This window comes from Monodelphis domestica, chromosome 1 (genome assembly GCF_027887165.1).
Source record: "Monodelphis domestica isolate mMonDom1 chromosome 1, mMonDom1.pri, whole genome shotgun sequence".
Classification (NCBI taxonomy): Eukaryota; Metazoa; Chordata; class Mammalia; order Didelphimorphia; family Didelphidae; genus Monodelphis; species Monodelphis domestica.
The window spans coordinates 171,597,373-171,620,549 of NC_077227.1; the positions used below are offsets into that span (position 1 = coordinate 171,597,373).

A 23,177-nucleotide genomic window follows, 5' to 3' on the forward strand; every position below is an offset into this window, starting at 1 on the left:
CCCCCCCGTCTCTCTCTATTTTTTTTCTGTCTGTGTTGGGCACCCCTGAGACTGGCTCAAGTTGCTTTCTAGGTGCGTCCTTCAGAATAGCCAGCCCTGAGGCCCTATTGCTGGCCCTGAGGTTCCCAATGCTGCCACGGCATCAGAGCTCTGGGTTGGGAGGGATCGGTCCTGGGACCTTCCTTCTGCCTATCCCTTAGATCCGAGTGATCTAGGGTTCTGCCTTTTGGGGGGTATACCTTTTGATCCGAGTCCAGGAGGAGGGTTCCCCGGCTCTGTCCCATTGTTCAGTTTGAATTTCAGTGCCCTAGGAGCATTCAGTTTGTGATCGGTAAGGAAGGGTTTGCTGCCTCTAAGCTGCCATCTTGACTGGAAGTTCCCCTACTGTGGGATTTTGTGGTTCAGTCATTTAAGGATTCCAATCTGTAATAGATGGTAATTATTAGGATGCATATTGATTGATACTGGATAACTAATTGATCAAGTTTGCCTACCCTCCTCCCTATTCCTCCTATTCCTTTCATCTCCTTGAAAGCCTTTCAGCTTCCCCTCCCCCTTTTTCTTCAGTTTCACTCAATGTGAGCTAGGAGCATTCAATGATATAGTTCTTAATCTTCTTTTCTCAGCAAGGGGTTTATTTGGGCAAGACAGGACAAGGATGGGGTATAAGATAAGAGGGATAGGATTTCCCTATTCCCTAAAATGAGGGTTTGGAGGATATTTAGAGAAATAGCAATCCAGTCACTCTTGTGAAACAGAGTCAGTTGAAGAGATATGAGGACAACTGTATTTCTTCTTCTTCTTTCAAATCAGCCAGCCAGCAAAATCCAAAAGCCTTCCTTCAGGATCAGTCACCACCATTAGCCACCATCCAAAAGCCCAGAAGCTCAGTTCAGCCTTAGGCTTGACTCCAACTGACTCTCAGTCACATTCCAAATGGAATCTTCATTTTGACTGACAGATGATATCCTTTGAATTCTGTTTTGCATGCATGCCTTGCAAATTCTCTCCTCCACATCCCTTCCTTTTTTTGTCTTCAAAATTCAACTTGCATTTTTAATGATACTTACCTTTTCCCATATTTCTAGCTATCCATTCTTAACTCTGTACTATCTTAAATATTTCTTTACCCCCCCCCCCCAAATAATAAATCCTAATATTATCTTAGCTATTCTGTCTACCTAGTTCTATACTAATATTGGGTATAGGGAAGTGGTTTAGATAATAAGGATTGTACATGAACATGGTTTTGACATAGTAACAAATCATGAAACAGTTTTTAAACCATTCCAACAATTTCAATAACATTTTGAATATGCAACTTTCTTATCTCTTAATGTCTATAAATTCAACTAAGTAAAATTTTCTATTACTAACAATTGCTAACCTACAATTATAAAGCAATCTAACTTCTATACTTAAGTAGTTCTATGTCTGTCCCTATATCGCTAAGACTTTGAACAAATTCACTAACCTATCACTAGTGTTAGTCATCAGAATATTAATAAATTATCCTGATATAATTAGTTTGTTAATAAATTAGTATCTACATGTGTACATGGGTTGTATTTATACAGATTTACATATGCACATCCATATAAATTGCTCTAGATTTCTGTGCAAACTCATGCAGATAAGAAATATCTTTGTCTGTTTGAATTTTCCACAGAAATTTATATCAGTGTGACTTTGTTTTGAAACTATGCATGTTGTATACTTACCCATTCCATGAGATATCTTCCTTTTCTATGTAGGATGTGTATGCATATATGTGATATTAACTTGTATGACAAATTCTTACATATTCCCATGATCACAAGTCCAAAATTTCACAGTCCTTCCATGTCCTTTTATGTTGATTGTATAACCTCTGTCTTTATCATCTGATCAGCATTCCAGTCTTGTCTTCTTTCACTCTTGATTGTAGTCTTGTATTCTTCAATTCAGGAACAAACTGTAACAATCAGGAACATGCATGCGTGTAAGGTTTTGACATGTGCATGTATTTAAGATTGAAATTCTCATGTGCATGGAAGTAAGCTGAATTCTTCATGAATGCTTGTCAGAATTCATCAGTTATTCTTCACGTGTGGATGTAAGCATTACATGTGTTTATCTTCATGAGTGGAAGTAAGCATTACATGTGTTCATCTTTACGCATGGAAGTAAGCTTTACATATGTTCATCTTCATGCATGGAAATAAGCTTTACTCAAGTTCATCTTCATGAGTGTGTGTAAGCATAATAGTATAATATACTACATACATTCTTAGAATTTTTTTTTTTTAGAGTTCATCATCATTATTTATTTTTTTTTTAATTTTAATATTATTTTATTTGGTCGTTTTCATACATTATTCACTGGAAACAAAGATCGTTTTCTTTTCCTTCCCTCCCCTCCCCCCCGCCCCCCTCCCGCCTTTCCCTCTCCCATAGCCGACGCATGATTCCACTGGTTATCACATGTGTTCTTGACTCGAACGCATTTCCCTGTTGTTGGAGTTTGCATTATAGTGTTCATTTAGAGTCTCTCCTCAGTCTTATCTCCTCCAACCCTGTAGTCAAGCAGTTGCTTTTCAGCGTTGTTTTTATTTCCACAGTTTATCCTCTGCTTGTGGGTAGTATTTTTTTTTTAGATCCCTGCAGATTGTTCAGGGATTGCATTGATACTAATGGAGAAGTCCATCACCTTCGATTGTACCACAATGTATCAGTCTCTGTGTACAATGTTTTCCTGGTTCTGCTCCTCTTGCTCTGCATTACTTCCTGGAGGTTGTTCCAGTCTCCATGGAAATTCTCCACTTTATTATTCCTTTTAGCACAATAGTATTCCATCACCAACATATACCACAATTTGTTCAGCCATTCCCCAATTGAGGGGCATCCCCTCATTTTCCAATTTTTGGCCACCACAAAGAGCGCAGCTATGAATATTTTTGTACAAGTCTTTTTGTCCATTATCTCTTTGGGGTACAAGCCCAGCAGTGCTATGGCTGGATCAAAGGGCAGACAGTCTTTTATCGCCCTTTGGACATAGTTCCAAATTGCCCTCCAGAATGGTTGGATCAATTCACAACTCCACCAGCAATGAATTAATGTCCCCACTTTGCCACATCCCCTCCAGCATTCATTACTTTGCATAGCTGTCATGTTAGCCAATCTGCTAGGTGTGAGATGATACCTCAGAGTTGTTTTGATTTGCATCTCTCTGATTATAAGAGATGTAGAGCACTTTTTCATGTGCTTATTAATAGTTTTGATTTCTTTGGCTGAGAATTGCCTGTTCATGTCCCTTGCCCATTTGTCAATTGGAGAATGGCTTGATTTTTTGTACAATTGATTTAGTTCTTTATAAATTTTAGTAATTAAACCCTTGTCAGAGGTTTTTATGAAGATTGTTTCCCAATTTGTTGCTACCCTTCTGATTTTGGTTACATTGGTTTTGTTTGTACAAAAACTTTTTAATTTGATGTAATCCAGATTATTTATTTTGCATTTTGTAATTCTTTCTAATTCTTGCTTGGTTTTGAAGTATTTCCCTTCCCAAAGGTCTGACATGTATACTATTCTGTGTTCGCCTAATTTTCTTATAGTTTCCTTCTTTATGTTCAAGTCATTCATCCATTTTGAATTTATCTTGGTGTAGGGTGTGAGGTGTTGATCTAAGCCTAATCTTTCCCACACTGTCCTCCAATTTTCCCAACAGTTTTTATGAAATAGTGGATTTTTGTCCCAAAAGCTGGGATCTTTGGGTTTGTCATATACTGTCTTGCTGAGGTTGCTTGCCCCCAGTCTATTCCACTGATCCTCCTTTCTGTCTCTTAGCCAGTACCAAATTGTTTTGATGACCGCTGCTTTATAATATAGTCTGAGATCTGGGACTGCAAGACCCCCTTCCTTTGTATTTTTTTTCATTAATTCCCTGGGTATCCTTGATCTTTTGTTCTTCCAAATGAACTTTGTTATGTTTTTTTCTAAATCAGTAAAAAAAATTTTTGGAAGTTCCATGGGTATGGCACTAAATAGATAGATGAGTTTGGGTAGGATGGTCATTTTTATTATATTGGCTCATCCTACCCATGAGCAGTTAATGTTCTTCCAATTGTTCAAGTCTAGTTTTAGTTGTGTGGAAAGTGTTTTGTAGTTGTGTTCATATAGATCCTGTGTTTGTCTCGGGAGATAGATTCCTAAGTATTTTATTTTGTCTTGGGTAATTTTGAATGGGATTTCTCTTTCTAGTTCTTGCTGCTGAGCTGTGTTGGAATTATATAGAAATGATGATGACTTATGTGGGTTTATTTTGTATCCTGCAACTTTGCTAAAGTTGTTGATTATTTCAATTCGCTTTTTGGTTGAGTCTCTAGGATTCTTTAAGTAGACGATCATGTCATCTGCAAAGAGTGATAATTTGGTCTCCTCCTTGCCTATTTTGATGCCTTCAATTTCTTTTTCTTCTCTAATTGCTACTGCTAGTGTTTCTCATACAATGTCAAATAATAGAGGTGATAATGGGCATCCTTGTTTCACTCCTGATCTTAATGGGAATGGATTTAGTTTATCCCCATTGCAGATGATATTAGCTGATGGTTTTAGATATATACTGTTTATTATTTTTAGGAATGACCCTTCTATTCCTATGCTTTCTAGTGTTTTTAGTAGGAATGGGTGTTGTATTTTATCAAAGGCTTTTTCTGCATCTATTGAGATAATCATGTGATTCTTGTTGGTTTGCTTGTTGATGTGGTCAATTATGTGGATGGTTTTCCTAATGTTGAACCAGCCCTGCATCCCTGGTATGAATCCTACTTGATCATGGTGGATGACCCTTCTAATCACTTGCTGGAGTCTTTTTGCTAGTATCCTATTTAAGATTTTTGCATCTATATTCATTAGGGAGATTGGCCTATAGTTTTCTTTCTCTGTTTTTGGCCTGCCTGGCTTTGGAATTAGTACCATGCTTGTGTCATAAAAGGAGTTTGGTAGGACTCCCTCTTTGCTTATTATGTCGAATAGTTTGTATAATATTGGGGTTAACTGTTCTCTGAATGTTTGATAGAATTCACTGGTGAATCCATCAGGCCCTGGGGATTTTTTCTTAGGCAGTTCTTTGATGGCTTGATGGATTTCAATTTCTGATATGGGATTATTTAAGAAAACTATTTCTTCTTCTGTTAGTCTAGGCAATTTATATTTTTGTAAATATTCATCCATATCACCTAGATTGGTATATTTATTGCCATATAGTTGGGCAAAGTAGTTTTTAATGATTGCCTTAATTTCCTCTTCATTTGAGGTGAGATCCCCCTTTTCATCCTTGATGCTATTAATTTGCCTTTCTTCTTTCCTTTTTTTAATTAAATTAACCAGTACTTTGTCTATTTTGTCTGTTTTTTCAAAGTACCAGCTTCTAGTCTTGTTTATTAGCTCAATAGTTCTGTCACTTTCTATTTTATTAATTTCTCCCTTAATTTTTAGGATCTCTAGTATGGTTTTCTTCTGGGGGTTTTTAATTTGTTCATTCTCAAGTTTTTTGATTTGCATTTCCAATTCCTTGGTCTCTGTCCTCCCTAATTTGTTAATATATGCACTCAGGGATATGAATTTTCCTCTAAGTACTGCCTTGGCTGCATCCCATAAGGATTGAAAGGATGTTTCGCCGTTGTCATTTTCTTCAACGAAATTGTTAATTGTTTCTATGATTTCTTCTCTAACTATCCGATTTTGGAGTATCATGTTATTTAATTTCCAATTAATTTTTGATTTGGGTCTCCATGTACCCTTGCCGATCAATATTTTAATTGCCTTGTGATCTGAAAAGGCTGCAGTTAATATTTCTGCTTTTCTGCATTTAAGTGCCATGTTTCTATGACCTAGTGTATGATCTATTTTTGTGAATGTGCCATGTGGTGCTGAAAAGAAGGTGTATTCTTTTTTGTCCCTATTTATTTTTCTCCATATGTCTATTAATTCTAATTTTTCTAAGATTTCATTCACCTCTTTTACCTCTTTCTTATTTATTTTTTGATTTGATTTATCTAAATTTGATAGTGGTTGGTTCAAGTCTCCCACTAATATGGTTTTACTGTCTAATTCCTCCTTCAATTCTCCTAGTTTCTCTATTAAAAATTTGGATGCTATACCATTTGGTGCATACATGTTGATTAGTGATATTTCCTCATTGTCTATACTTCCTTTTAGCAGAATATATTTATCTTCCCTGTCCCTTTTGATCAGGTCTATTTGTACTTTGGCTTTGTCAGATATCATGATTGCAACTCCTGCCTTCTTTCTATCGGTTGAGGCCCAAAAGGTCTTACTCCAACCTTTAATTCTAACCTTGAGAGTGTCAACCCGTCTCATATGTGTTTCTTGAAGACAACATATGGTAGGGTTTTGTGTTCTAATCCAATCTGCTATTTGTCTGCGTTTTAAGGGTGAGTTCATCCCATTCACGTTCAAAGTTATGATTGTTATTTGTGGATTCGCTGGCATTTTGATGTCTTCCCCTAGTTCTGACCTTTCTTCTTTAGCTTTCTCCTTTTGAACCAGTGATTTACTTTAGGTCAGTCCCCCTAGTCCCCTCCCTTGAGATGCTTCCCTTTCTAGCCCCTCCCTTTTTATGCTCCCTTCCCCTCCCCCCTCTCCTTCCCTCCCTTTTTGTACTCCCTCCCCCCTCCCCCTCCTTAATTTTCCTTTCTTTCTTGCCCTAATGGATAAGATAGAATTCAGGATCCCACTGGATCTAGATGTTCTTCCCTCTCAGATTTGATTTCACTGAGAGTAAGGTTTAAGTAATTCCACTTCACGCTCTCTTCCTCTCCTTCTCATATGAGAGTTCTTCCCCTCCCCTTCCCATGTGTATCTTTATATGGGAAAGTTTATTCTATTGATTCCCCCCCTATTTCTTGAAGTTAATCTTAGTATTATCACGGTTCCCCCCTCCCTTTTCCTTTTTTTGCCCCAACTTTCCCCAAATCTTCTTGATTCCCCAATCTTTCCCTATGCATGTTTCTTCTAACTACTCTTATGATGATACAATTTATGAGAGTTACACAAAACATTTTCCCCACATATTAATATATATAATTAGATGTAAATGTAGTCCTTATAGAAGAGAGTTTGACTTAAAGAGAAAGATAAGATTTATCTCCTTTTCCCTTTCTTTCATATTTACCTTTTCATGTTTCTCTTGCTTTCTGTGCTTGGATATCGAACTTTCCACAGAGCTCTGGTCTTTTCTTAGCAAATGCTTGGAAATCTTTTATTTTGTTGAATGCCCATACTTTCCCCTGGAAGTATATAGTCAGTTTTGCTGGGTAGTTGATTCTTGGTTGGAGACCCAGCTCTCTTGCCTTTCTAAATATCGTGTTCCATGCTTTGCGGTCTCTTAGTGTGTTAGCCGCTAAGTCATGTGTGATCCTTATGGGAGCCCCCTTATATCTGAAGCTCTTCTTCTTGGCTTCTTGTAGGATTTTCTCCTTTACTTGGAAGCTCTTGAATTTGGCAATTACATTCCTAGGCGTTGTCTTTTGGGGATTTAGTATAGAAGGTGTTCTATGAATCCTTTCTATTTCTATTTTGCCCCCTTGCTCCAGAACGTGGGGGCAATTTTCTTTTATAATCTCCTCTAGAATAAAATCCAATTTGTTGTTTACCTCTGGTTTTTCTGGGAGACCGATGATACGGAGATTTTCTCGTCTTCCTCTGTTCTCCAGGTCCGTGACCTTCTCAGTGAGATATTTTATGTTTTCTTCCAATTATTTAATTGTTTGGGTTTGCTTTATTGATTCTTGCTGTTTTCTCATCTCACTTTCTTCGAGGTGCTTAATTCTGGTCATTAGGGACTGGATTTGCTTTTCAGCCTTGTCTGCCCTTCTATTGGATGCTTCGAGTTCTTTTTCCAATTGAGCAGTCTTATCTGTCAGACAGCTGATCTCTTTCTCCCATTTTTCTTTCCAGAAGGTTTCCATCTTTTGGATAAGTTCCAGTTTGAGATCTTCCAGAGCTTGTTGATAGTTTCCATTTTGGGAGGCGTGTTCTGAATTTTTTTGGATTTCCTCCTCATTCTCCTCTTTTCCTTGGGTACTTCCACCATAAAAGTTTTCAATAGTCACTTTTTTCCCTTTCTTCCTGGAGGCTTGATTTTGGGCCATGTGAGCCATCCCTTTGGTGGTTTTATTTCCCTTTCCTTTTTGGTCTGGGGTCTGGGTTATAAGAGCGGTTTTTCTGTGAATTTAGGTTGCTTCAGACTAGTTCTTCCCAGCCTCCAAGCCCAGGTATTCAGCTCCGCCCAGATAATCAGCGCGCGTTGTTCAGCGCAGCCCACCCGAAGTCCAGGTCCGCTGGCTTCTCCAGTAAAAGCGCCCTGAGACGTTTTTCCCTGGCAGTCCCCAGATCCCAAGGACCCTGGAGTGCCCCCCCAGACAGAGACGCTCCCCACTCACTCGCTGTCCCGGTGAGCGCTCAGGTAGCTCACTCTGGTTTAGTCACATTCTTAGAATTTGTTAAGAATATTGATTTGAAGTTTTCTTTATCTTTATGCTGTTTGACTTTTTGACAAGGAGGTTCATTGTATTATTACTTTAACTGTGTCTTGGAGATAGAATTTGGATGTAATGTATTCCGTTTGGTCATGGAGTTACTCTTGTATGTGAGATAACATTGTTTCTTTCTTCTCTGTTACTCATATAGGCAGAGAGAATATGAAGAGATTTTCTTTGCCTGTTAAACTTTTAAATTCGTATTTTTTCTTTTTCTGCTTTATTGGATTTTGCAGTGCTTTCCTTTGTTTTCCATTCATTGGCTTTCATTCTTAGGCACTGTTATTGATTTCTTTTAAGACTATTCATGTTGCTTCTCATGACTAGAGCTGTTTTTTTCATATGTCATTTGCATGTATCTTCAGTGATGACATGATCACATTATTATTTCTTATGAGGTATCTGAAACTATGAGATAATATCTTCATGGTATACCCTCCCTCTCATCCTTCCCCTGGTAGAGATTGTTTTAGGATGAAGGTTGAGAGGTTATGGATAACCTGTCTCAATTCTCAACTATAACTTGATATTAAAGTCTTTGATAACAAATTCATCCAATGTGAATCTATGCTTCCATAGCCTTCTAGGTGGTGGTTTCTGTCATAGTTATGAAGTTGGAGTTGTCTGTGACAAACTTAGGAGTACTGTAATATTTATTGGGAAAGGAAATAGGATTTGGAAAAATGGGATAAATGGGGAATAATGGGAGGTTTGTATAGGGGTAAGGAGGAGTTAAAGGGAGAGAGGGAATATTGCTTGGTGATGCAAGGGAGGGAGATGCCCCCTGCTGAGAGGAAACAGCAGGGGTCCAATAAGGACGGTTTGTCTTTGGATGACTGAAACTGAAATTCAGCTCCCTCTATGACCAGAAAAGATAGTCCACTTATCTGACTGAGAATTCAAATAACATAAAGTTTAATAACTAGTTGGGATTGGAGTTTTTCTCAGTTTCAGACCTGAGACCAGGCCCCAGAGGCTGGCGGAGAGTTTGTCCCACTCCCATCTACTCTCATTGTTCTAATTCAGAATCTTAGCAGTACACAGAAAGCAAACAAGAACAATTCTAACCTTTAGAAGCCTGTGTCTTTGGGCTGAACCAAGAAGAGTATGCCACTCCAGACTGGGCTGAACAAGCTCCACTCTCCTCCAACCCCAGGACGCCAGACCTCTCCCGGCAGGAAGGAAGTGCTAGTCCCAAGACCCAACTGCCACTCCCAGTTGCGCCTTCCCCCACACAAATTGTCAGTCTTATTTCCTTTCCACAGTACCATTGTTGTTGAATAACATAGTTTTTCTTTTGCTGGAATAATTTCTTTTCTACCTAAGACTAGTCTTCATTCTCATAAGGTCTTGTGCTGTATGTTACCCTATGGAATTCCAACTAATCTTAGTTTCACTGTTACAGAATGAATGGTACTTGTCATGTTTTTGAAGTTAGAGAATAGAAGTGAAATTGTGTATCTATCTCTCCTCCAGTTCATTAATATGTTTCTTGATATCAAAATTCCCATTCAAAATCTGTATCTTTACAAGCCATGTAATTCAACTTCTCTATAAAGTCATCTTCATTTTCAACCCCTAATCTTGCATAAAGTTCTTCTAATGGTATGCAACTTATTCTGTGCCCAAAGAACATCTGATCATCATAATCTTGGTGAGATTTTGATTGTACTGGTTTCAGATATTCAGTTTTCTCATTTGTGTCCCACATATCCCCTTCTTCATCTACCTCTTCATAAAGCTTATAAAATTGATAAGGCATTTGTTCTAAATCATCTTGATCCATTATTATTATTACACCCTCTGTTAGTCCTTCTGATTCTGTATTTGAATCTGACTCACTGAATCCAGTCCTTAAGTTATTCATTGGATTTTGTTCAGTGAGATGTAAACTTGTGTCAGACTTTGTTAACTTTGGCTTTGTGTGTTGATCTAAGCCTATGTCACCAGCCTTTATCTTTCCCAAATCAGTTTCTGGTTGTTTCTCACTACTAAGCTTTAGATTTTCATTTTTAATTGGTAAAATTGATGGTATGGGGTTAGATTCTTCTTGCAGATATTCTATGCTGTTAATAATTATAGATCCTAGTCTATCACCAGTCTGAGGTTTATGTTCATCTTCACTCTCTTTTGATGGCGTAGAGATAGAAATATTTCCCTCTATGTTGTGTTGTTCTGGGAATAAGTTTAGTACATCTGCATTTTCCCCTGCATCAGTAGGATGTGTGCCTTCATTCTTTCCCACAGTACTACATACACATGTTTCTGGCTGTGTAGCTAATGTGTAATTGCCACTGAATCACTGTTCATTCCTTTGCTACCTTCTGCCAGCTGAATGTTAGCATCAGTTAATTCTTTTAGATTCAACCCATTTCATATGAAGTCTTCATTTGGGATTGTTGGTACTATATTCTCAACTACATTGGAACATGAATTTAAATCATAGCTGTTGCTTATCTCACATAAGGTTATTTGGCCAGATTCCCCTCTGCCACTTAGAATGTTGGCTTCAAGTCTGCCATTTGAATCCTTGGTTGTTCTTTCAGTTACTAAGACTATTAGTTATTTAGTTACTAAGACTCAGTTACTATTCCATTTCCCTTTTCAATTTCAATTGCCATGTCACCTCCATTACTTTGAATAGAATTATTATTTTCGAATGTAATGTCAGCTCCATTTTCAGGTAATTTTGTATTATCTAAATCAATCATTGCTGGATGGAAAGTTTCAGCTTCTGGATTCAAATTAGATGTTATTTCTAAGGGATTTTGTGCCATATAGCTATTTACAGAATTAACTGAGTTTGATGGGATGTCATGTAAATCTGTGAATGGTTTCAAAGCAATTATATCTCTAGCAACAGTAACCTGGAGGGAATTGAAGTTATGTTTCTCTGTATCTCTCACTAACTTTTTCTTGAGATTTTTGTGACTGTCTTTTACAAAATTCATTCCCAGAGCCCACTCTGCAATGAAAATAATTTCTCTAAGAATGATTTGACTTCATTTGCACTTTTTTCCTCTGTGGTTACTATACAGCCCTTCTCAAAGTCTCTTATCTCTATTGCTATTTGAGAAATTATTTCATTTATTTCTTCATATATCTCTGTTACTTGGCTCTGCCTTTCCCTTGATTTATTGAATATGCTATCACTCACAGATTCACTTTCTTGCACAAATTTTTCATTGTTTCTCATCTTTTTTTCTACTATTTTTAACAGCAGCCTCTTTTTCACTATCACTTCTATCTTCATGTATTAAACTATATACATTATACACCTGCCTTCATAATTCTTTCCTAATCATGTCTGAATACTTAGGTTTGGCTCCAGAATTAATGGCATGTTGCATCTCTTCTAAATCAGATGCTTGCTTTGTGGATTTTAGCTTACGATGAGAACAGCAAGTGGAATTTTGTTTTTGATATCTATATTTTGTGTAGTCTTGTTAATTTCATGTTTCTTCTTCAGAAAACAATCTTTTATGAGGTGTCCTCTCTTGTGGCAGAAAAAGCATTGCCTTGTTCCTCTCTGCACTGGTTTTGGTTTATAACTAGATTTTGTGTAAGTCCTAACAGTGATGAGTTTCTTAATTTCCTCTGTCTCCTTTTCTCTTAGATTTTTCTCTGTTATCTCTAACTCATCTTTTAAGTCTTGCATTTGTGTTGTTCTGACTGATTATCATGTAGGTAACTATCTGTTTCATGTAGTTCAATCAGACTGACAATATCATATTTAGGGAAATAGTGTTTAAAAAGTTTTTCAAGTGAGGTGTGTAGTCTCTCAAAAACTGTCATCTCATGTGACTAGAAGATTACTCACTATTAGCCTCTAAACCCAATATTGATTCTACTATTTCTGAGAGAGGGTCAATGAATGTGGCTGGATGTTCCCCTTTGTTCTGCATGAGTTCATCAAATCTAGCCCATGCATTTGGCTTAGCACAACATTGTTTTATAGCTTGGAGCAAATCTTCACTACATTTCCTTAAGTAGGATATGATAGTGGGGTTTGCAAAATATAGATGTTCCCTTTGTTCCTCAGTGGGCCAACTCGTTAGATTGTTATCAGTCCTGGCCCTTTTAAGGAATTCTCTTTGCTCATGGGGACTAAACAGTTCAGATAGAAGAAACTCTACACCTTCAAAGTACGTTTCAGTTCTTTCTGCATTTTAAAAGTTGTTCTATGAAATTGGAAAATGTTTCTTTAGGGATTCAAGTTCCTGAGATATAAAGTGTCTGTGGACTTTAGATTGTAGTGCACCAGCTATAGTTGATAGCTTGGTGACCTCCTTTAGTGGACAAATTTTTTCTGGTTCACTATTAGACTTAGTGTCCTTGTCACCTTCATTTCCCTTAGCTTTGTCTTTAGATTTCTTTACCTTTATTACTTTTTCTTTGGGTGCACTATCTGCCTGGCCATTGTTCTTGTCCTTATCCTGGTCTAGCCCATTTTCCTTGATCAATTCCTCAAACAAGTTCTTAATAACAGTTTCTAGGTCATTATCTACCACTAGTATCTGTTCTGCCTTTTTGGGGATAACAAAAATAAAGATATTTCTCAACTAAGTCAGAGTGTGAATGGCTGCCATAGAGATGATATACACTTGAGTCAAAATCTGCCATAGTATGGTTTCAGTTTGAAATGGCAACTGTGGTATAAAGATGGTGTTGTTGCTAATATAATCCAGAGAATCAAAAATCATGTGGGTCATTTTGCTGTAGAGTATATTGTAGACCCAGAATCCAGCAATGGCTGCCATAAAAACAACTCCACAGAGAATCTGCTTAAATATCTTTCCTACTGTTGTTTCTAAGGGATTTTGTGGTCCAGTCATTTAAGGGTGCCAATCTGTAATAGATGGTGATTTTAATGGTATATATTGATGGATATTGGATAACTAATTGATCAAGTTTGCCTACCCTCCTCCCTATTCCTTCCATTTCCTCCATCTCTTCAAAAGCCTTTCAGCTTCCCCTTCCCCCTTTTTTTCAGTTTCACTCAGTGTGAGTAAGATTTCAATGGTATAGTTCTAAATCTTCTTTTCTCAGTAAGGGGTTTATTTGGGGAAGACAGAACAAGGATGGAGGATAAGATAAGAGGGATAGGTTTCCCTTTTCCCTAAAATGAGGGTTAGGAAGATATTGGAGAAATAACAATCCAGTCACTCTTATGAAAGTGAGTCAGTCAGAGAGATGTGAGGACAACTGTCTTTCTTCTTCTTCTTTCAGATCAGCCAGCCAGCAAAATCCAAAAGCCTTCCTTCAGGATCAGTCACCACCATTAGCCACCAGCCAAAAGCCGAGAAGCTCAGTTCAGCCTTAGGCTTGACTCCAACTGACTCTCAGTCACATTCCAAATGGAATCTTCATTTTGACTGACTAATGATATCCTTTGCATTCTGTTTTGCATGTATGCCTTTCAAATTCTCTCCTCCATAAACTGTTCAATGATACTCTTGTAGAAAGGAGTTCTCCTTGTATTGAGCATATCTAGATGGGATATGTTTATAGGAATTACAAACAACTAAGGAACAAAAGAATTTAAAGCACTCCCAGAGATGGGGAGATACAAAGGTATCATAAGGAGAATTGGGAACATCAAATATAAACTTATCCTGCTTCACAGTGTGTCTTGAGTCAACTTGAATTATATAGAATTTAACTTAATCTTGGTTTCCAGGTTGTTGCTGTTATTGTTATTTGCTCTACTTTGCATTAAGGTGAGAGTGGAAATAAATTCCTCCATAAGGAAAGTATTAATTCACTAAGAAAAAAAATCTCTCAAGGTCATAGTTAAGTTGGGCAAATTTTACTCTTTAGAATTAAGAGGATAATTGATAAATTGTCTTCCTCAATGGGCAAACTCATATAAAATACTGATCTAAAGCAATTTAAATAGTTGAGAAATCAGAAGAGATAAACAAGAGAAAAACATGAAGAGATTAGAGAAAAACAAAATGAGGTTTTAAGAGATCTTGGAGAGCCTGAGGACTTAGCCAGTGAGTGGCAGAACAAGGAACTGAATGAAATTCTTCTGATTAGTTTTCTTACACCTACTGGTCTCCACATTGAGTTAGAAGAAATGTCAGGACTAGCACCAAAGTCCTAATTCCCAGCCAAATGCTTTGTAACTACTTGACTCTCCACCTCCTCAAACTCCACCCTTTGCTCTTTTTCTGCACTTGAATCTGTGTACTAAACATTAACAGTTATTCTACTGGCAGCTCTGGGAAAAAAGAAAGGTGTTTCAAAGGCAGAATTCCCATGGTGGACATGTTCAAGATTCTGAAATTAAGACCACTCCAGCAGGTCACTGATCCTTGATATTTCTTTAGGAGCAAAATTTAATATGTTTATATGCTTCGAGGCACACAATTTTAAAGTCATCTGAAATTTCTGTGGATTTTCATTCTCTTCATTACCTTTTTTTCCAGACAGGTAGGTGGGGTAAGTCAAAATTAAAATTAATGCCATGAAAAGAATCTACCATATAGTTTTCATTACATGAGGAATCTATGCCAGGATATTGCAATATGATAATCATAAAAACCACCCTTCAATTTTGCTATAAGGCAAGAATTCTGCAGAACACTTTTTACTTAGTCAGCTATAAGCTATATTAAAGTGTTCTGTCAAAGTTTAGCATCTATCAGGATCACTTGTGTAGGTACTGATAATTACCAAAATAAGACTCCTTAATGATGTCCCAGAACCTCTGGAAAGTCACCAATTGAGCTACTCACATAACAGATTTATTTGGTTTGACCACCTGTAGGAAAAGTTCAGGAATACAACATATCAAGAGATATTTCAGGTTTTATGTTTGATTTGAGGCAAGTGGATTTCTGCTTAGCACCTGAAGTTATTTTGTTGCATACCATAAAGTACTAAGGTGAGGATTAGAATATAATTTTTATCCTTGTTCTTACCATTATGCCAATTTCAGCTGATAAACATTGTTCTTTTTAAATTCCTAAAAGTTGTATTCAGTTAATGAGGAGGACACTGAAGAGTCAGTTTCGGAGGGGATTTTCTTTTTAGAAAAAGGAGGATTTGAAGAGGGGGAGATTTAATTGTTTTCTGTCTGCATGTTCCAGAAGGAACTTGTGTGTCAGTGTTAGGCTTGTAGTAATAAAAACTAGATGGATAATAACTTCAGGAAAGGAGAACAATGTTGAGATATCATAGTCATGGAGATGGTGCGAGAGATAATAATGAGCCTAATAACATTTTAAAATATTGAACTTTAATGGAAACAGATAATGAATAAAGTAGATTCTTGTCATTCTGTGTCACAGTGTAAATTTGTTTATTCCCTTTTATGTGCTTTCAGCATCACTGAGAACACTAAAGTGGTTACCAGAGGCAAGGGGTTCACATCCATTAATTGAGGACTTTATTTTAAGTCACATATTCATTAGAGATCTGACATTCTTGTCCATTGGAGGGATGAACCAAACTAGTGGTAGGTGTAATTATCCCATGGAGTTTCAACTTGTCATCTTAGGATCCTATAGAAGTTGCATTCCAGAAAAGTTATTTACTTTTTGCTCAACAAATTAATAAATTCTAAAGTATTAGGAAGAATGTTCAGGTCCATTAATTTTTATAAGAATTCTAAAATGTCAAAATTCTTTGTTTATATTATTGCTTAAAATTAGTTAAATTAATTACTATGTAATTTTAATTATGTTATTTATCAAGTAGGTTTTGGTTATTCATTGCTTAATAGCATTTTAGCATACACACACAGACACACATACAGACATCTGTTGGATTTTCTCTTTAGCTGAGAAATAGAAAATTTCAGCAAAAGAATAGGTTATCACTTAACAAGTAATAAATTAATATGCTAATTATAAATCCATTGAAACAGAAGGATTTACAAGAGAGAAATGACAATTACTGAGAAATAAACAGGAGAATAAACTGAAGTCAAAAGTACAAATAGTGAGAAGTAAGACATGGAGAAATTAATCGGGAATATTTCAATAATATTCATTTTAAAAGTGCACATGATGAAAAAAGAACAGGAACTGAGCTCATAATTTCATTAATTTAGGGAACTTCTGGGTGAGTAATCCCCTTGTACAAATGCAGATCTGGGTCTCCTCTGAAATTTGTACATATAATAGTGAACAAAATACTAGAGAATAAAGTGACTTGTCCATGATCTGAGAGCCAGTATTTGTCAAAAGTGCTACTTGAACTTAGTCTTGATTCCCAGGACAGTTCTTGTTCCACTACCAGCATTGCTTCTTCATGAAGTAAATATACTAGAAAATTTCTCATTGTAGCTAGACTCTTGCAAATGTATTATAAAGAGATCAAATTCACTCTCAGTTCTCCTAAATACAAATCTCGAGAGCTTTCTCTGATACCAAATTTGATGACTGTCAAATATTCAAATGGTTTAAAGCTCGAAGATAGGAAACAAACAGGAGTCTGGAAGAGCTTTGTGGGCTACTCTGCGTCTAATTCAATTAATTTTTAATAAGAGTAAAGTCCTACATAGTGTTAGAAAATAAAAATGAGTGCATCTTATGAGATTGACTAGATATTAAATCCTAAAAAGACTCATTATGTAGAGATCTCAATAAGAGACAACATGATAGCAGGACAGGAAAAAATGTAAATAGGATTTTAGTCTATGTTAATGGAAGCAGTGTCCTAAATGATGGGAGTACTTGTTCTGCTGCCTTTAGTCCTATTTATTTATCATTTTGAATATTATGTTCAGTTTTGGAAGTTACATTCTAAGGTGAATACAGAAAAATAAGAGAAAGTCCGTAGGAAAGTAGCCAAGACTGCAAGGAGGGCTGACATAATGTCATTTGAGGATGTTAGAATAAACATGGACATTTGTTCAAAGAATATAAAATGAGGTGGCAGTCTTCAAATATCTGTAAGATTATTATGTGGAGGAGAGGCTATTCTCCAACAATGGGGAAAAAGGAATTTTTATTATGAAAAGAGTGTAGTTTTGGCTTGATGTAAGAATAACTTCCTAAAGAATCTGTTCATGAATAGAATAGCAGGTCTCAGCAGGTCTCCATAGTTTATGCATGGTAACTCTTGAATGTCTTGAAGGAGTGGATGGAGTACCAGTTCTTTAGGATACATTGCATGGACTATGACTATTCCACTATAGACTGAACTTTATGAGCTCAAAAATTCTGTATAAATCTGAGCTTCTTTGATTCTGTAAAAACTCTGACTGACTTGATTGTAGCTGGGTTTAGAATGAGCAATTTAGAACACAAGATAGTATGAAAGTAAAGAATGATTACATTTGCTATTGGCATCCCTGTGTCCAGCTTTATTTTAAGTATTATATCAGGAATTCGTATATCCAAGGGTCTTTTGGGAGGCAGGTGCTTTAGAGTTCTTGCAAAGCAGAAGAGTCCGATCCATTCTCTGGATACACCACCTGCATTGACAAGTAGCCCAGAATACTGCCAAATGCCACCGGAACAAGATTAAAATATAATTGAGATATATTTTAGAAAATAAATTAAAGTGTACAAAATATAGACAATGTGATTATATCATTTTCTAAGTCAATATGTGGCCTGAGAAGACACTTATGTTCATTTTAATAGCCTTTCCCATTTCAATTTTAATTCAACAACTTTGTTTTAGAAAGAGGGATTGGATCCCTTTAGATGAACACCCTGCATTTTTTAATAAAGTGATCATTATTTGTTCTGTACCCTATGGATATCAAGTTTGGAAGAGAATTAGTGCTGGCAGAAAAAAAAACTGAAGCAGAAAATTTGGAATCTTATTGGAGTCATATGTTCATTCAGTTTAAGTAATTTCTTTTCCAGATTTTGCCTCTTTTCTTCCACATTTTCTATTCCTAATATTTAAAAATAACTTTACTCATATTCCTTACTTTTTTCAATTTCTATTTCTCTTTCTCTTTCTTCTCTATATCAACTAATTTATAATTTATTACACTTCAAATTTTTATTTAAACAGGAAGGAAATAAACTTTTGTTAATTGCCTAATGGTTGGACCAATGTACAAGTCCACTAGCTTTACAACAATGACCTCCTCTCTTTTTCTTTTCTACAGCAGCTGTCATTTTCCATTTTGTTACCTTTTTCATTCTGGTACATGTTGGCAGAATCATAATTTTCTTTAATTTCACTTTTCTTATTATTGGTTTGGGTCATTTTTAGAAAAATTTATAGATTGGTTTCTTCATTTGATAGCTGTATAGCTATATGTATGTATACAGATCATTTGATCATTCATCTATTTTGGAATTGATTTTGTTCTTATGCATTTGAATCGGTTTCTTATAAAATTTTGACACCAGAACTTTATGAGAGGATATTCCTTTTCTCCCTCAGTTTGCCATTTCCATTTTATTTATATCAATTTTGGGGGGGAAAGTTTTTTGATTTATGAGTCACATTCATTTTATCTTCTATGATCATTACTTTTTTTCTAAGGAACTTCACCTCTCAATAGTTATGAGTGGTATTTCTTTTCTTGTTCTCTTAGTTATGATCTGAACTTTTACATCTACATCATATAACCATTCTAAAGTAATTGTCATATATGATGTTAGTTATTGTTCTAAATCCATAGCTAGATAGCATAGTGGATTTAATGTTAGGCTTGGAGTCAGGAAACTTCATCTTCCTGAGTTCAAATCTAGCCTCAGACACTTACTAGCTATGTGAAAGTCACTTTACTCTGCTTGTGTTCAATTTCTTCATATGAAAAATAATCTGGAAAAGGAAATGGCAAACTATTCCAGTATCTGAAAATATCCCAAATTAGGGCATGCCTGAAAAAGACTGAACTTAAACTAAACTGATTGCTTTCCACCCAATTTTTGCCAGATGGCATTCTCTCTGGCAGAGTTTGTGCAAGAGTGAATATTTAGTATCATGCTTGAGATCTTTGTGTTTAGCTAATAGTACAATACCATGCTCACTAGTTTTTATCTGAACTATACAGAAGCTAATCTACTGGTTTGTTATTCTATTTTTAATCAGTGCCAACCTCTTTTGATGATTTTATACTATATTTTCCTAAATGATAATGTGAACCTCCTTCCTTCCTGCCTAATTTTTTTCTTTTGATATTCTTGGATACCTTATTATTCTAGATCAGCGGTTCTCACCCTGTCAATTTGTAGCAATGAGAATACATAATGCATATCAGGTATTTACATTTGCTACATAACTGTAGCAAAATTTCATTTTTGAAGTAGCCACCAAAATAAATTTTTGGTTTGGGGTCACCACAAAATGAGGAACTGTATTGCGGGGTCAATGCATTAGAAAGGCTGAGAACCACTGTTCTAGATGGTTTTTTTTTATCATTTTCCTCCTAATGGTATAAAGTAATAGTCTTGCATTTTGTATAGCATTCAATAAGTACATTGATTTAGAGAGTACTTTCATTTTTAATATATTCAATCAGTCCAAAAATTTAATATCTTCTAATTAGGATTTTGTGGTTTTATTCATGTTCATGGTGTCCTAAAGTATTAGTGTAATTTTAAAATATTAAGGAGGCATATGTGCCTCAGTAGATTGAATGCAGGACTTTCAGTCAGGAAGGCCCATTTCAAATCCAGACTCAGTCTCTTCCTCTCTGTTATTGACCCTGAAATCATTATTTACTGTGTCTTGTTTGAGACTATGAGTGCTTCCCCTGCCTTTTTAATTCAGTATACCTAATTCTCTTCAGCCATTGTCTTTATAAATATTCATATTTAAATTTGCTTCTCTTTTCCATTATTATGATCATTAATTGGGCATTTTCGTTAATTCTTTCTTAGTAGTATTTCCTCTTTTTGCTCTACTTCCTTTTGCAAAGAAGAATTAGAAAGTGAAAGAGAAATATGTAATTAGCATTAGCAAGCAACAATTGAAACAATCTGCTCTTTCTTCACTGTTATAATATTTATCTTTTCATCTGTAGATTGATGACAGTTTTGTATAGGGTTTGGTATGCCCTGACTTATTAATGTTAATTTACAAAAAAAAAAAACACTATATTTCCTAAGAATTATATGTTTTCTAGAATTAAGTTTATTACACATTGATGAATAAGATGTATTTCTTTTAAACCCTTACCTCTGTCTTGGAACCAATACTGTGTATTTGTTCCAAGGCAGAAGAGCAGGAAGGGCTAGGCAATGGGGATCAAATGACTTGGCCAGCATCACACAGCTAGGAAGTGTCTGAGGCCAGCTTTGAACCTAGGACCTCCTGTCTTTTGGCCTGGCTCTCAATCCACTGAGCTACCCAGCTGACCCCTGAATAAGATGTAATTAAAAGCATCTCATATTCACAAGAACACTTGTATGAAATGTTAGAATTTTAAAAAAAGACATTTTTTCTACAATGGTTCTCATTCCCTTTTTTTTCCCTTTCAGATAACCTCATAGTCAGACTGATGAATGAATTGAATCACTCCATGGTGTCAGAATTTGTGTTCCTGGGAATCTCTAGTTCTTGGGCCATACAGCTTGGCCTTCTGCTGTTTTCCTCCTTTTTCTATATTGTTATTGTGCTGGGAAACATCTTTATTGTTCTCATAGTGAGCACTGATGGTCACCTACATTCTCCAATGTATTTTTTGTTAGCCAACCTCTCCTTTATTGACTTGTGTCTCTCCACTGTTGTAGTTCCCAAGATGATTTCTGACCTTTTATATGAGCACAAAGTCATATCATTCCAGGGCTGTATCACCCAGATCTTCTTCATTCATTTAATGGGAGGAACGGAGATGGTGCTGCTCATTATCATGGCTTTTGACAGATATGTTGCCATCTGTAAGCCTCTTCACTATTTGACCATTATGAACCCCAAAATGTGTATTTTTCTTCAGGTGTCTTCTTGGGTCATTGGCCTTATACATTCATTGACCCAGTTGGCTTTTGTGGCAAACTTGCCTTTCTGTGGTCCTAATGAAATTGACAGTTTTTATTGTGATCTTCCTCGGTTCATCAAATTGGCCTGCATAGATTCATATAAGATGGAATTCATTGTCACTGCTAACAGTGGTTTCATCTCCATTGGTACCATCTGTCTCCTGTTCATTTCCTACATTTACATCTTGGTCACCGTTCATAAACACTCAAGTGGATTGTCAAAGGCACTCTCTACTCTGTCAGCTCATATCAGTGTAGTGATCCTATTCTTTGGCCCATGTATCTTTGTCTATGTGTGGCCATTTCCTACACTGCCAGTGGATAAATTTCTGGCTATTATTGATTTCATTATCACCCCAGTCTTAAACCCTTCCATATATACATTCAGAAACAAAGACATGAAGGCAGTAATGAAGAGACTAAGCAGCAGATTAGTGAATTTTAGGAAAATTTTATAAATAACACTGATAAAGAACAGAATACTCTTTCTGATCATGACATTTAAGATATGAATGAGATGCATTCCAGTGTAGTTGATAAAAAACTTGCATAGAAACCAGGAAGACTTCCATTCAATTTCTCCATCTACTACATACTAAGTGCCCCTGCACAAGTCACTTACCTTCTCAGTGCTCTATCCAACTGAGATCACAAATTTCAGTATATTGTCTAATCTTCCAAGAACTAAAAGCAAATCATTTCAAGATTATTCATTTTTATCATGTGAGATCATGATGACGATAGCCTTTGATAGATGTGTTACATATGTAAGTCTCTCAATTATATGACCATTATAAACCAAGAATGTACATTTTCCTCCAGGTATCTGCTTATTCATTCATCTCTTAAACTCAGTAATCCAGTTGGGTTTTGTGATGACTTTGCCTTTCTGTGTCCCCAATTAAATTGGCAATTTTTATTTGACCTTATTTGGTTCATTAAACATCAGACAACTACAAGTTGGAGTTCATCATCGCTATTAACAGTGACTTCATCAACTTGGACACTTTCTTCATGTTAATTTTCTAAATCTATATTTTGATTACTGTTCACCCTTTATAAAGTAATACCCTTTATCTGATTTGTCTAACACTCTCTTCACTCTGTCAGCTAAAATTACTTAAGGATGATATTAGAAATTATATCTTGTTATATTAGTTTAGAGGTAAGAAGTAGAGAAGCTGGCTTGTGGAGGATCTGGCTTGAAACAGATCTGAGACATAATGTAATGTTCAAATGCTGACATTATGTGGGGGAGATGTAATGGTTTTTGGTTGGCAGTTGCTTTCTGGGAGTGGCAGTTGCTCTTTCACTGCTCGGAGCAGGTGACATGCTCTTTGCTGTCTCTCTTCCCTATCTGAATTTAGAAGGAAAGAAGGGAAAAGGCTGAAGGAGTTAAGTGTTTCCTTTTCCAACTTGGGAAACATTAGTGACTGTCTACTGCTGTTTCATAGATTGTTTTATTTCAGAGAAGACTAAAGAAAAACCTGTTCTTTGGTTTGGACTCTTGAGTCTTCTAAGGCTCAGAGTCCTAACTTGGTTCTTGCTGAGGCTCAGTCAGCTGGCCTTTGTTGTTTTTATAACTTGGAGTCAAAGTTAAGAATTATATACTTCTTATAAGGACAATAGTTTTAGGTTATTGTAGAATATGGAAATTTTGGGTTATTCAAATCAGGAAGGATCAGTGAAGCCTGTGGAAACAGGAAAAGTAGTTCCTTATGGAACCAGGGAG

The 23,177-nt window shown here is 36.1% G+C and overlaps 1 protein-coding gene across 1 annotated transcript; it reads left to right on the forward strand.

The window, feature by feature from the left end:
* The first annotated feature begins 20,859 nt into the window (after positions 1–20,859).
* On the forward strand, positions 20,860–21,903 carry LOC100028496 (olfactory receptor 4F15-like). Its single transcript, XM_001378479.4, has one exon. It carries the CDS (start codon positions 20,968–20,970, stop codon positions 21,901–21,903), a length of 936 nt encoding a protein of 311 aa, XP_001378516.3. The 5' UTR covers positions 20,860–20,967.
* Positions 21,904–23,177: the final 1,274 nt, after the last annotated feature.

Bases quoted from the DNA above. Each gene is read 5' to 3' on its own strand.
- LOC100028496 (XM_001378479.4), top strand. From the start codon at position 20,968: ATGAATGAATTGAATCACTCCATGGTGTCAGAATTTGTGTTCCTGGGA.